Raw genomic sequence first — 13,141 nt, forward strand, 5'->3', positions numbered from 1 at the left:
ATATCCTTGAAGGTATGCTCCTCGCAAAATTTAAGGTCAAGTTTAAAGTTCAACATGGGATCTTTTCAAAATTTACGTGATTTTCTGCAAGTTTTGTTTTCCATCTTTTGGAACAGGGCTGCAGATGTCGAATAAATGAAACAAAATTAAATTTTGAGAAATTCTTTTCTCGGTAGAAACGTCAATGCTTACTTGTGACACCTCTTGTGAATGATAGTACCATGATTATCCTTGTGATGACTTGACGGTACCAATAAAAACAATAGGCCAAAGGGTATGGTAGATGGAGGCGCTGTTGCACTACTCCGTATCAGCGAACACCATGTTGCCTGACGACATTTAAGCATTTCTACATTTGAAGGATTATTTGCGAATAAATTTAACTTTCCTTTCAAAAAAGTTTCGGAAAGTGAATTCCTCAGAGGCTCTTCTAGGCCAGTTACAGCTTTACGTCTGACAGTCTGGTTGCCATAACGCATGGAGGTAGCAGAGGCCCAGGTAGCATGCTAGCTCCATGCCATAAGTAACATGCGTAAGTTGACATCCGGGTGTCGAGGTTGACACCCATGACCCTTTATAGCTCATCTGTTAGCCAGCTGATTCACTCAGGTCTCTGCCAGTGACATACACGCGCTCGCCCAGGCCTCATCCAGCCAAGCACAATTTTCGGAGGGACAACGTGTACGTACGTCCTCTTAAAAGACCATGCCATCTTTTACTCTGTACACGAACGTGTCTCGGGATAAAATCCCAGATGATTTCCTCACAACTACCACGAAACTTATGGTTGAAATGATCGGCAAACCGGAGAAGGTAAGTGGAATCTCTTGGAGGAGGTAAAGTCGCCTGGCGGTTTATACCTTGCGGTGTTCTAACGGTTTTACTCAGTGAACAACCTATGGAAAACACCTGTCAGATTGCACCAGACTGCACCATTGCGGCATTGTACCCATCAATTTCTCAAAATTTTCGATGCAAGAGAGGGGATGTGCGATGCCCCTCTCTCACACTTTTCCCCTCAGCCTCTCGTGCATTCTCCCCCTGTACTTTCAAATTCTGCCCTGTCAGATATCTTAGTGAAACCTTGTTGATACCCATCAAAATTAAACAATGCTATCTGGTTGGATACTGGTTATAGCGTGAGCTTTTATCTACATCAGTTATATTGTGACTTTGAATTTTAATATTTGTTGGTTTCAACTTTCACCATGGAAGTAGAGAGTCTCTACTACCTCCATGGTTTCACCTTTTTCAACCGTCATGAGATAACCAAAGATAATCTAGCAGGGTACACTAGGATTTGAAAGGTCTTAATATTTGCTGTATTTTTGTAAAGTTTACAAATACATTTATTGACTCGGATATTTAACTTTTCTAAGGGTTACTCAACTTTATCATGTTGGCGGGGGGGGGGGGGGGGGTTACTTGAAATTTCAGTTTCTGATGAAATTCCTCCGACCCGTCCAGGCCATAATTAATGACGGCTCCCTATCTGCAATAGAGTAGCCTGGTTGGTTACTGTGGTTGGTACTACAACAGCAACCGTCGCATGGCTCCAGGGCCACACTTTTTGCTACCTCTACATGTAAAATAGTTACAAACCAGTAAAGCTAGTGATGGAAAACGACTGTTTGCTTTTCTTAAGTAAGGGTAGAACCATTTGGTTTTGGTTGGGGTAGGTGTCGGGAATGTGTATTACTTTTTTTTCAAAAATAAACATAAAAATATATTTATAGAATAATATATCGCTTTTAAAAGCTAGTTAATTTAATCCTGTCATGTCAAGGTATTTTTATATTTTCACTATTTACAGAAAAAGTCAGCTAGTCCCCTTAAAAGAAGGATTCTATCAAGTGCACCTCCAGAAATTATGGGAGAATTAGACTTCCACGTTTGCTGATTTCAGCACATTTGCGACGATTTTCTTTTTTATTTCTGTCACTCGGAACACAATTTCCCCTGAGCCATTACAGGATCAACTTATTTCTCCTTCACCTGCCAACATAATTTTTTTTTTAAATATCCCTCATCCCCGAAATCAAAGAGTCCTCCCCCAAGGCCATAAATGATGCTCCACATAAAATGGAGCTTGACTTTCAATTCTAAAACCCATTATGAAGCATTTTTGAAGCAAGCAGCACAAACAGATCCAGGAAAGGTGTTTTTCATACCGCCCTTCAAATCCTGATTTTATACCAAAAGTTCTCAAAAAATCGAGCATACATTTTAAAAGGACACCATGATGCAGATAGAAACCAGTAAAAACTAGTAAATGTATGTGTGTGCCTATCACTGGGATTGAGATTTTCCCCTTTAAGCTGGAATCTAGCTACATCTTGGGATTTAGTTGCCATACTTCAAAGAAATATTGGAACAATTTTCAACTCCTAGCTTGTAATATTCCGATTTCATAGGGACTGTCAGCTCTTGTTCCTCAATTGGTCCATGTCAGTCGCTGATTTCAAATTGATGTGACAGTCAATTCAAATTCCTGTCCCCATCATGAATGACAATCGAGTCCAAATATATTATGTAACAATTTGTCGGTATGCCCCCGCTGGTGCGAGTTTATTGTTTTCTGTTAATTCTGTTGTTTATGGTGTGTCCAGTTTTCTGATCCACTGAATCAGCAGATTGGAAATGTAGGTTTTGTCACACAGTGACTATGTAGATATAGGTTTAATCGACTATGTAATGTTACGTTATAGGCAGTAAGCATGGTGCAGCAATGCCACTATCAACATACTGTATTATTCAATGTCCCATCTCATTGTAGAGGGCGTTATGTTTGTGTTGACGGGAAATTTTATTGAAATAGAGGGGGATTTGCAATACCATGCTCTGGAGAAAACACTAAGATTGTCATTTTAGGTTACAAATGCACCATTGTAGGCCAGTATTACAATGTATTCCGTTGGTAATGAGTCATTATCAGGTGATTCGCATACTCGAAGAACACTGATGAATAAATTTTGCATAAACATAGATGCATATTCAGAAATGTTTTTATCATGGTACACATCTACTGTTTGCTTGTCTTTCATTGACTTGAATTGGTTCAACAGGTTAGACTAGCATAGAAATATCAGTATCAATTTTCCAGCATATGCACTAAAATTTCTGAAATCTGCTCTGTCAAAGCCTTGAGCCATGTGAAACAATAGGAGAGTAAGTGTCAAAATAACTAAAAATACAGTTTCAAGACCACTGTCGTCAATGATGAAAATTCCGTCATGATGATTTGCAAAGCTGAAAATGTAAGTTATAGGTGATTGTAGTACAAGCAGATCATTGTGTGTCAAACAAGCTTGGTTTGGACCTAGGTTTGAAATGCTCTGTATCATTTGACTGGCTCAATGACACGTTTTTACATCCTGAGAAAATGGACAACATTGGACAACACATTAAAAACATCAGCAGGGTTCTCTCACAGAGTTGGGATAGATAGGGATGACATAACCTGTTTGATTCATCAGAAACATCTGGTATGTAAATGAGCTAGCGGTAACAGTTATAGATAAGTATAGCACATCAACATCCATGTAGTATTCCATATTACACATACTACAGACACATCATCCCTCTGGATTATTTTATTTCATGGATTTTTGGGGAAGTATCATTATCAGTACAGACACTGAAAAACAGCTAACATGGTCATGGAGAATATTTGGTTCGATCTGCATGATGAAATAAAAGTTTTAGTAGGGGGCCTCCTAAAGTATTTTTTGGAGAAAAATTGACCCCCTAGGATTATGCTAATTTGTCAAATCCTGTAGTGTATGCCCAGTTTTCTTCAGTCTTGCTTCAAAAACTGTGAATTACACTTACATCACGATTTTTACGAACACAGGTCTTCACTTGCCGTGAAAAGAATGGTTTGAAGAAACCTCTATGATGAAAGGGGTAAATTGTCATCATTTTCTCAAACTGGAGTGATGATTAAGCAATAAAGCACACCAAGTGATGGTATACCACTCGATTTTGACCAGTTCACCAGTTCACGACATATATATGCACGAGCGGTAGCGAGTGCATATGAGTGAACTGGTCAAAATCGAGTGGTATACCTTTGCTTGGTGTGATTTATTGCTATTATATCATAACAGTATATTGAAATTCTGCGTGGAACGTCATGAAAGAAATTTTCCTCAAGCTGAGAGCTAGCGCATATGCCAGCCGTGGTATATCGCCAATATATCACAGTTCCTTTTGCGTCTCGACCAATCAGATCGCTGTATTTGCACCATCAATATACTGGTATGATATAATAAAAGATATTGCACAGGAGAAATTTGTCGCCATGCTTCACTTTGCAGTTCGTAAGTCCCAAAGTGATGTAACCATGGTTTTGTTGGATTTCTGCAATAAAATCAGTTCTGACCACCAGTGAATTATCAGTATGTGAAGTCTAACCCACAGGTATAAACATAAATTACACAAGTACTGAAATAATAGCATTTATTTATATAAATATTGTTTTTTTTGGTGCTGTGGATAAGGAAAACTTGCAGCAAATTGTAGAAGTCACACTCCCAGTGAGTGTCACTGTTATGGTCTCGTACTGTGCTTGGTCTATGTCAGGTGTGACATATCATCAGTTTATGGAAATTATACCAATTCTTGAATGTTGCCAAACTGGCTCTGAAATGCTGAGACCCTTTTGTGTTTTTTTTTTCCTTCAAGTATATGGTGGTACATGTGATTCCAGACCAGGTTATGTCATTTGGTGGCAGCACAGAGCCATGTGGAAATGCATTTGTTATGTCCATTGGAAAACTTGGTCTGCAGGAAAACAAGAAAATTACCAAGGCTTTCATGGAACATGTAAAGGAAACGCTTGGAATTGAACCAACAAGGTACTTGGAAATGTTATTTCCTTCTCTCTGATACAACTTTTATCAACAGCCTTCGAGAAGGATGTTTGACTGTGGTCTTACTTCGCTATCCTAACTTTAACCATTGTTCAATCTTTTGTTCTACAGTCATCACATCAAATCTATCTTATTCTCACTTGTTAAGATTCTTTGAAACCAGTCAATGTCACAAGCAATCCAATGCTCATTATGGTAGATGTCTGTGATCAAGTAATATGGGGAGAGAGCTCCAGAAAATCCAAGCTTTTTGAGTTTGTTTGGTTATGTCTCGATTACAGTACTTAGTTTTTAAATCTGACAGGATTTATGCCAACTTTTCACCAATATTGTTTTAAAAGTCAGAGGAGACACCATGGCTCATGCATTGGAAATGACTGTCAATCAAATGGTTGTACAAACCATAGTGTCAATCTCCAGGTGCTTATTTAATCCTAATCTGTGTTGGTTCAAATAGAGCCATACAATGCTTGGAAACTTCGGAATGGTTCACCTACACTCAGCAGTTGACCATACACATGTAGTAGTAGCTCTTACGTCCATACCATAACCAGACAATGCAATGTCACAGAAAAAAAATTGTGTAAAAATAAAATACTTAGTGTATTGCTTTATGCTACGTAAAATTTCTATATTTTTTCGTTTCGATCCAGTTCCATGATCACATTCATGTTAATTTGTGAGAGTCATTATAACCGTACAATTATTTTTTGGATTGCTGGAAGAATGATGCAGAGAGGCAAAAAATTACAGCGATTTTGCCGTTTCATGTTTCAATATTGTTCAGGTGATCATTGTAGATATCTTACTTTGAAACATTACATTTAGATTAGCCAATACAAACTTACCGTCTGGACAACTAAGCCATCAGTGCAATTTCGGTCATGTAAAAGCGCTTTTGAGATTTAGTGCTTTCCATGACCACAATCAAATCCTGATAGTCAATACCAAATGTTTGGTACGCTGTGATATGTTTCACACTCGCTAAAGGTGCTGAATGGTTGGAATGAATTTGTGTCCATGGCAAATTTAACACTGAAAATGATTGGGTTTGATCAGGCAGGGTAACAATAGATACTAATCTGTAAACCAGAGATCCTGGACAACTGGTACCTGTAAGACAGATACGAAGATACAAATTTGTAAAAGCATGTTGCTGCATCAAATTTGCAACATTCCGTTAAATATGAGATTGTTATGTGCATGTTATGGAATAATGGTGATATAACCTAAGGTATGCAGTGCTATTGTGTACCCTTTACCAGTAATACACACATGATAGACATGTTAACGAGTTTGACAAATAGAGCCTTTAATAGCCTTGTTCTCAACATGGTTTGTGTGCTGTGGACTGTGTTCTGACACTTGGATCATGACAGTCATCTCAGTGAAGAGCCTGTTTTGAATTTGCCAAGGTCCACATGTCAATTTCACCAAAAATTTGAGATGTCGTCTGGAGAATCTGAAAATACCATAAGCAAAAAGAACTATTAAAGGAAGAAATTTTCAAATTAAGCCATGCCATAGTCCTGTTTTTTCATGCAGATCTGACTAAATTTATGCAGATCTGACTAAATTTTTGCTACAAAACAGGATAACAGAATTAAATCATTCTAGTGAATATATACTGTATGTTCAAGTTCATATAATATCGTTGGGAGACAAAGTGGAAGAAAGCTGAGAGGATTGTACTCTCACAACCCTTTGATGGCTTATACGCCAACTTAGACCTTCATGCCAGAAAATCCCGAGAGAGTTTGACCGGTTGACCTCGCTGTTAATTTTATGCAGGAAATTACAATAACAATGCTTGGTCGAATGACGCAGTGCCTTGAGGGTGGGATCGCCAGTGGTATAGGGGGAGGAGTACCTTCCCGATGGTGATAAGTGGTGCGGATTACCGTCGCCTAGGTGACTGGCGTTGCAAATACCTGGACTGAACCCACGCGTGGACTAAACCATTTGGTTTTTTTTGGGTGTCGATGGTACTTTGACAATAAAGTAAAGATGCACAGATATCGAGTTTATTGTCTTGTTTATGAGCGGCCAGTATTTCCAACAGCATGAATTACGTGCATTTGCCCTAGAAGAAATAAATAATTTCGAATAAAACATCGCGAATATAACCACATTCCTTAAGCTCGACGTACCCCAAATAACCATGAAAATGCCCGACTTTCGATTGAAGAGATGAGTTTTGCCAAACCGCGTATACAGAAAAAGTGGCAGATGACTTTATTTTTAGAATCATAGACAGTATAGCGAGATGTAAAAAATGTGAAAGAGGCTCCCCATCTAACTATCCTAAATGTTTTTGTGTCGAGTTTGTGTTTGATTCGTTTCGAAAATGTGTTCCTACATTCTTATCCGATTGTGTGTGTTAATAAAAATGTTTGTTTCGCTTTGGATATTTGTAGAGAAGTTTGGATTAGTGTGTACGGTAATGTTTTGTTTGTGTGGGGAAAGCTTATGGCGAGACGCAGCCGGACCTATGTTGTTACAAAAGTTGATAAAGTCGCCCTTTGACGCTTGCGTTTCGAAACCCGGGTGTGGTTTCTCATCAGTCGCGGTGTAGATTCTTTCCTTAGGCAAGTATATTAATTTTTGGTCACGTTGTGAGTCCGTTTGGTGGTTCGGTTTGTTTGTTCTATGTTTCTTTACTTCGGTAAATTTTGTTTTGACTGGTGTGTCTTTTAGATTTTTGCGGAGGTTTGTGAATTTTTAGGCAATAAGTACCACTGGGGGTACGGATTTTATGTTTATTGGATCAAGATACTCACAAGTATCCTGGTTGATGTGCTTGTTCTCGTACATTTTGATTCATAGTTCGTTTACTTTGTTTACTGTTTGTTCTGGCTTGTTGTGTATAATACTGAGTGTTGCGTAATTGCCTTTCGCATTCGAGTACGTAATCGTTTGTGTTGACAATGACGAAAACCCGACCCTTGTCGAGGGTTTTTTTTCCCCGAAATTTGTCTATTGTTTGCAAGCTGGTTTATCGCGATTCTTTTAGCACGCGACATGTTTTGTTTCCTTGTTTGAAAGGGTATCTCTAGAAGTGCGAGTTTAGCAGCTTCAGATAGCTTTCAAGTTTTTGGTGTTTGTTGTTTGTGGAGCCCAATTTGACTTTTCTTTGAATTTGTGTTGTTGCGATTGTTTGTGTCTCACGATGTAGCGTAGTCACATTTTACGACTTTATTTGTTGAAATCCTGAGGTGGTTTTATTCTGTTTGGTTTTGTTGGCGTCCGAATTAATTTTAAGGCCTTTGCCTAGTACTATTTTTCGGAGTTTCATAGTTTGAGCGATGATAGGTTGTTGTTGAATTTCATGTTGTTGTCGGCTTTTCTTTGGAAATAGCTGATTTATTTCCACGGCCATTTTTTCTGTCACGTTATTTTTATGTGTACGATTTTTGTTATTTCTTTTAAGTGTTTGTGTGTTCTATGTCATTTTATGGTTTTTTTTGGTAGTTCTCTTTTTGGAGTGTTTGGTGGCCCTGAAAAGGGCCGCTCGGTATGGGTTTTTGTTAGCGCTTGGCGCGTTTGTTTTGGCGATGAGCCTATAGCTTTTTATGCTTCTTTTCGCCGATTCGATGTGCTTGGTAAGTAGGTGTTTGCCGCCTTCTTGTCACTGTGTGTGCGTACATGGACAGTCTGCATAGCCCTTGAATGTGGTCTCGATTTTGATCAAACCATGGAGGTACCTCCATGATCAAACTTACAATTTAGGAGTATATATCAAAACTGATAAATGATTTATGTTTTCACATGGGTTCACAAAAAGTTTCGCCCGGTGTTCATTTTTGGCCCAGGAATTCCATCTACCCACCCTTTACAGAGTAGTAAGCTTATGGGGCAAGTAAATATGGATGCGCCGGTGCGATTCAACGATCAACCTGTATATCGCATCGAAAGTCAACAATTTTACGGCACGGACTATGATTTTATAAGTTTATACACAGTCCCTCGTGGATAGAGAGACTGTGGTTTATATAAAAATTATAAGGCGCGGGGTATTATATATTGACTGATTACTGTAGCTATAGATAGGCTACATTCAGGACGGGCAGCGACGGGCAGTAATTAGTAGGCAAAACCACGGTCCCTCCACAGAGGGACCGTGGCAAAAACAGTTGGTTTTCACCGTGGGCAGAACTCGGTGCAATGATACTGAACATTAATAGTAAGCCTGTCACCTTGAAGGTAATGCTGTAGGTGAAACAAGTAAGCTTACTTCAACGCACGATGGTACAAACATTCCTACCTCCATGGTACAAACAACACCATAAGTGAAACGTACACATAGAAATACACGCGTTCCTACGTTGTGCCCACCCGGGCCACGCGATTAAAATATGACTGATACTGCTGGATAGTGTTAATTGGGTCGGTAAACAGTCAATAATAGTTTAATTGACTACCTGGGTGATTGGCAGGTCGTGTCCAACGACGCATATGCAAAGCAGGCCAAAAGACAAAAGCCCCCAAAGATATTGACAGCTGGCCAGAGGTCACCATGAATACGTAATGACGCTTCACTACGCAGAAACTGCGTAGTCAAGCCCTTCTTAACCGGTCAAACTCTCTCTGCATTTTCCCCATGGCAGCGGCCCTCAACAATTATGCCACTGCACAGCTAAGTTCAGTGAGCTGGCAAATCTGGTAAGGTGTTAGCCTGGCTTGTTCAATGAGCCTCACTCACTAGGAAAACTTGAGGGTGTGTCACCATGGGGTGGGAAATCAGAGCTGTGTAATGAACGAGGGGCCATGAGAAAGTCTGTGTGGAAGGTACAGATGTTCACGTGCAAGAATGCATGTTTGGAATATTGCCAGCATAAGCAACACTTTCATTTTGAAACCATTGATATCATTCTTAATTCTGTTTTCAGTTTGTTACAGTTCTCATTTTAAAATTGACATCCTCAAGATTCGTTTAGGCCTATTCAGACAAAATCTCCAAATGGCATATTATCACTCATGTGTAGCAATTAAGTATCTTCCGTTGACAACCTTCAAATGTACAGTGTATTGTCATATTTGTACACACATTACTACTGACAATGACCTCATTGTTTTTCATGTTCATCTCAATAAGCTGTATTATCTCGTAACCTTACACAAGTCATTCATCTGTTTCAGAATGTACATCACCTTCAACGATGAAGAAAAGATGAATGTTGGCTACGACATGAATACCTTTGCACCTGATCAGTAAAAAAGTGGTGATCAATAGAAGAGTGTAGAATTTTGTAGGAGTGGAACACTAAGTTGCAATCAAGAATGAGGCTTTACTGTAGAAAAGTCTTCAGTTGTTTGTTTTGGAATGAGATAACAAACCAAGATTGCTTGCAAACATTATACATGTTTGTATTATATTCAAGGTTTCCTCCTAGCAATACATAAGGCTGAAGGTCAACAATGGGATCATTGGCAGATTATCTTAGGTTTTTCAGCAAGGTTTATTTTCCATATTATTACACGCCCCGTATATCGAATGTTGCGCGCTCCATAGGATTCAATGGTAACTCGTCGATGATGTCGCGGGCCGCATAGTCATCATTGGACTGAAAGTGAACCGGAACTATTTTCACTTGACACTTTTTTATGTAAAAATGTCGAAATTTCATGTTTTGCACAGGAAATCCGTTTTGGAAAATTTGCAGAAAAAAATTGATAAACCACATAACAGTAGTTTAAATATATCATTGCGCCATTCGATGATGAAAATGTTCCATTGTTAACGGATTTTCGACTGAGATGGAAATAAGCATTGGATTATCATTTGCCAATAAATCTAAATATTTTGAGTGAAAATTGTGTAAGAGAGGCATGTAATAAAAACATTATAGCCCAAACATGGGACTATATACCCTCGGAGCAGGAGACCATTTGCCCTCCTAATGTCGGGCAAGTGGTCACCCGCCCTCGGGCACATAGTCCCATGTTTGGGCTATAATATATTGTGGAACAGGGTTGTAGATATCAATTGAGTGAAGCAAATAAAGAAATGATGCCAAACTTTCAGGCAATTGCTTAATGACCAACTGGCAATAATGATGGCCTCGGACGTGTAATTGCACCACATTTCCGTATCATATCATAGGGAACTTTAGTATCTTTTATGATTAGTTTGTGGTTAATAAAATGATACTTGTATATCCTTGTAGTTTCATTATTATTGTCACTGCAATTACACGTACAAGGATTAAATGTCCTTGCTTCCTTCTCTGGCTAGGTGTCATGGTTGCCTCCTAGTCCCTACTTTCTCTCCCTCAATACAATTACAACTGTGACATAGGATACGCCTTCTGCCAATACATTGCTGATGCAAGATATGTGCGCCATACATCTACTGTCACATGTAACCGATCCAGGTTGGGTGTCCTAAAACTACCAATTGGAACAGGGAAACACTCAAAAATCCCTTTAGAAGACAGAACTTGTTTATTTTGTAATAGAAACGAAGTAGAAGATGAAAAACATTTCTTTTTGAAGAGCCCTCTCTTTAATATGCAGAGGCAATTGCTTTCATGAAGTGCAATTGACAATCCCTAATTTTGATATGTTTGATACTTAAAACTTACAAAAAATGAAAGTACATTGGTCAATGTTGCCCAGTTTCTAAAAGGAAGTTTAAAAATACAATAAACCAGCCATAGCCACTCAAATTACCCATGAATCCCTGCCAGTGTATTTTTATATTTTTTATTGCATTTCTTTTGTATGTGTATTTCTTTCTTTTTTTAACCCTTTTTAATTTCCCCTGAGAATTATTGTGTGTGAACAAAGTATTCATTAATGTATGATAAATGGAATGGTCTGTCTGACCCAATCTCCTTAGTTTCTCAGAGGCGTGCTATTGTTTCATGAAATACGATGTCTTCAATTGGGTTCAACTCACAACATACGGCAGCTAGTCATGTAGCGGAGAAGCAACAGAGAGAACCACTCAGCCAAATCCCCACACTCTAAAAAAAGAGGGTCAATAACCAAGCTGAGCTGTTACAATTTTCTGACTGCGCCCCCTCCACACTTTATAGAGTTCATGGAGCACTCACCCTCACATACTCACTATCACACATCGCACACAATCTTTATCCAAGCAATGAATACATTGCTTAAACAGAGCGAAAGACTGAGATTTCTCTCTTCAATGTCATTTGTAAACTTTTGCTCAAGACAGGTGTAGAAGAGTGGGCCAGGATTTCCTTGTATGACACTGGTTATAAATGCAAAGCAGTATTTTCAAACGAGATGAGTTCATAACATTAAAACATTAAAAATATGTACCAACCTGTTTACAGGGAATTAGGTGAGGACAGAATTTTCCATTGAACTGAAAACCTCTTTCACTCTGCAGGCTTCAAAGAGTCCCCACAAGTAACAGACCAGTAAAGTATTTTTAAAATTAAGAGCAAAACACTTCCGATGACCCTTCTACTAAGTTCTATCATACAATATTATCTACCATTAGGCTGTGCACTTACTGAAGCAGTGTTCGATAAATATGCTTTCAGATTGACAGCGATATAGAAAGGGTTTACCAATGCAATGTACACAGAATCAGAAGAAAGAGTGGAATAGTAGCTGTGAGTTTAATACATTCACACGTCTATGTAGGGAGTCCTCACGTAAGTTTTGCAGGCGACTGATGCCAGAGAACTTGCCTCCCGATTTGTCTGTGACAGCTGCTGGAAAGTGGGCATGTATTTCTGGTCGTGATCTATAAGTTCAGGTCCTGTTCAAGTCATTGGCTGATTTGTGGTCAATGGTGATGAAAATGTTGCTACTGGTGCCAGGTGTGTGGACTGGTCTATCTGACCTACGTTTTCATTCTCATTGACTTATTGTATTTGCTGCAGGAAAGCAGATTTCAAGTTATTTTCCTGCAATGCCAATTGCACACTGTCGTGCTCACAACAGGTGCAGTACTATGTGTTAAAAATTTCCACACACAAGTGACCAGTAAGCTGAACAACGCATGGCATAGCAGTGACCAAACGCGGACTTTGGGTGTGCCATCCTGACTTGATCTGTAAGGGCGCCCTCAAAGTACTACACAGCCAGACTCGTTGATTTGTTTTTTGTGGTCTCCACTCTGTTCAGACAATGCTAATCTGCAGGGTTTCATTGATCCTGTATGCTATTCTCCCGAACTTTATGACACTCCTTGGCAGGTCATCCGCAGCATTTCAACTATATCTATGGAAATATGGACAAACCCAGGGACAAACCATTGTGAGGATATCCCTTGACTGAGTGAACAT

The 13,141-nt window shown here is 39.1% G+C and overlaps 1 protein-coding gene across 1 annotated transcript; it reads left to right on the plus strand.

Moving 5' to 3' along the window:
* The first annotated feature begins 582 nt into the window (after positions 1–582).
* Positions 583–11,030, plus strand: LOC139145689 (macrophage migration inhibitory factor-like). Its single transcript, XM_070716989.1, has 3 exons — positions 583–813; positions 4,687–4,859; positions 10,014–11,030. The coding sequence occupies exons 1-3, from the start codon at positions 706–708 to the stop codon at positions 10,087–10,089; spliced, it is 357 nt and encodes a 118-aa protein (XP_070573090.1). The 5' UTR covers positions 583–705; the 3' UTR covers positions 10,090–11,030.
* Positions 11,031–13,141: the final 2,111 nt, after the last annotated feature.

Source organism: Ptychodera flava, chromosome 12 (genome assembly GCF_041260155.1).
Source record: "Ptychodera flava strain L36383 chromosome 12, AS_Pfla_20210202, whole genome shotgun sequence".
NCBI classification, from domain to species: domain Eukaryota; kingdom Metazoa; phylum Hemichordata; class Enteropneusta; family Ptychoderidae; genus Ptychodera; species Ptychodera flava.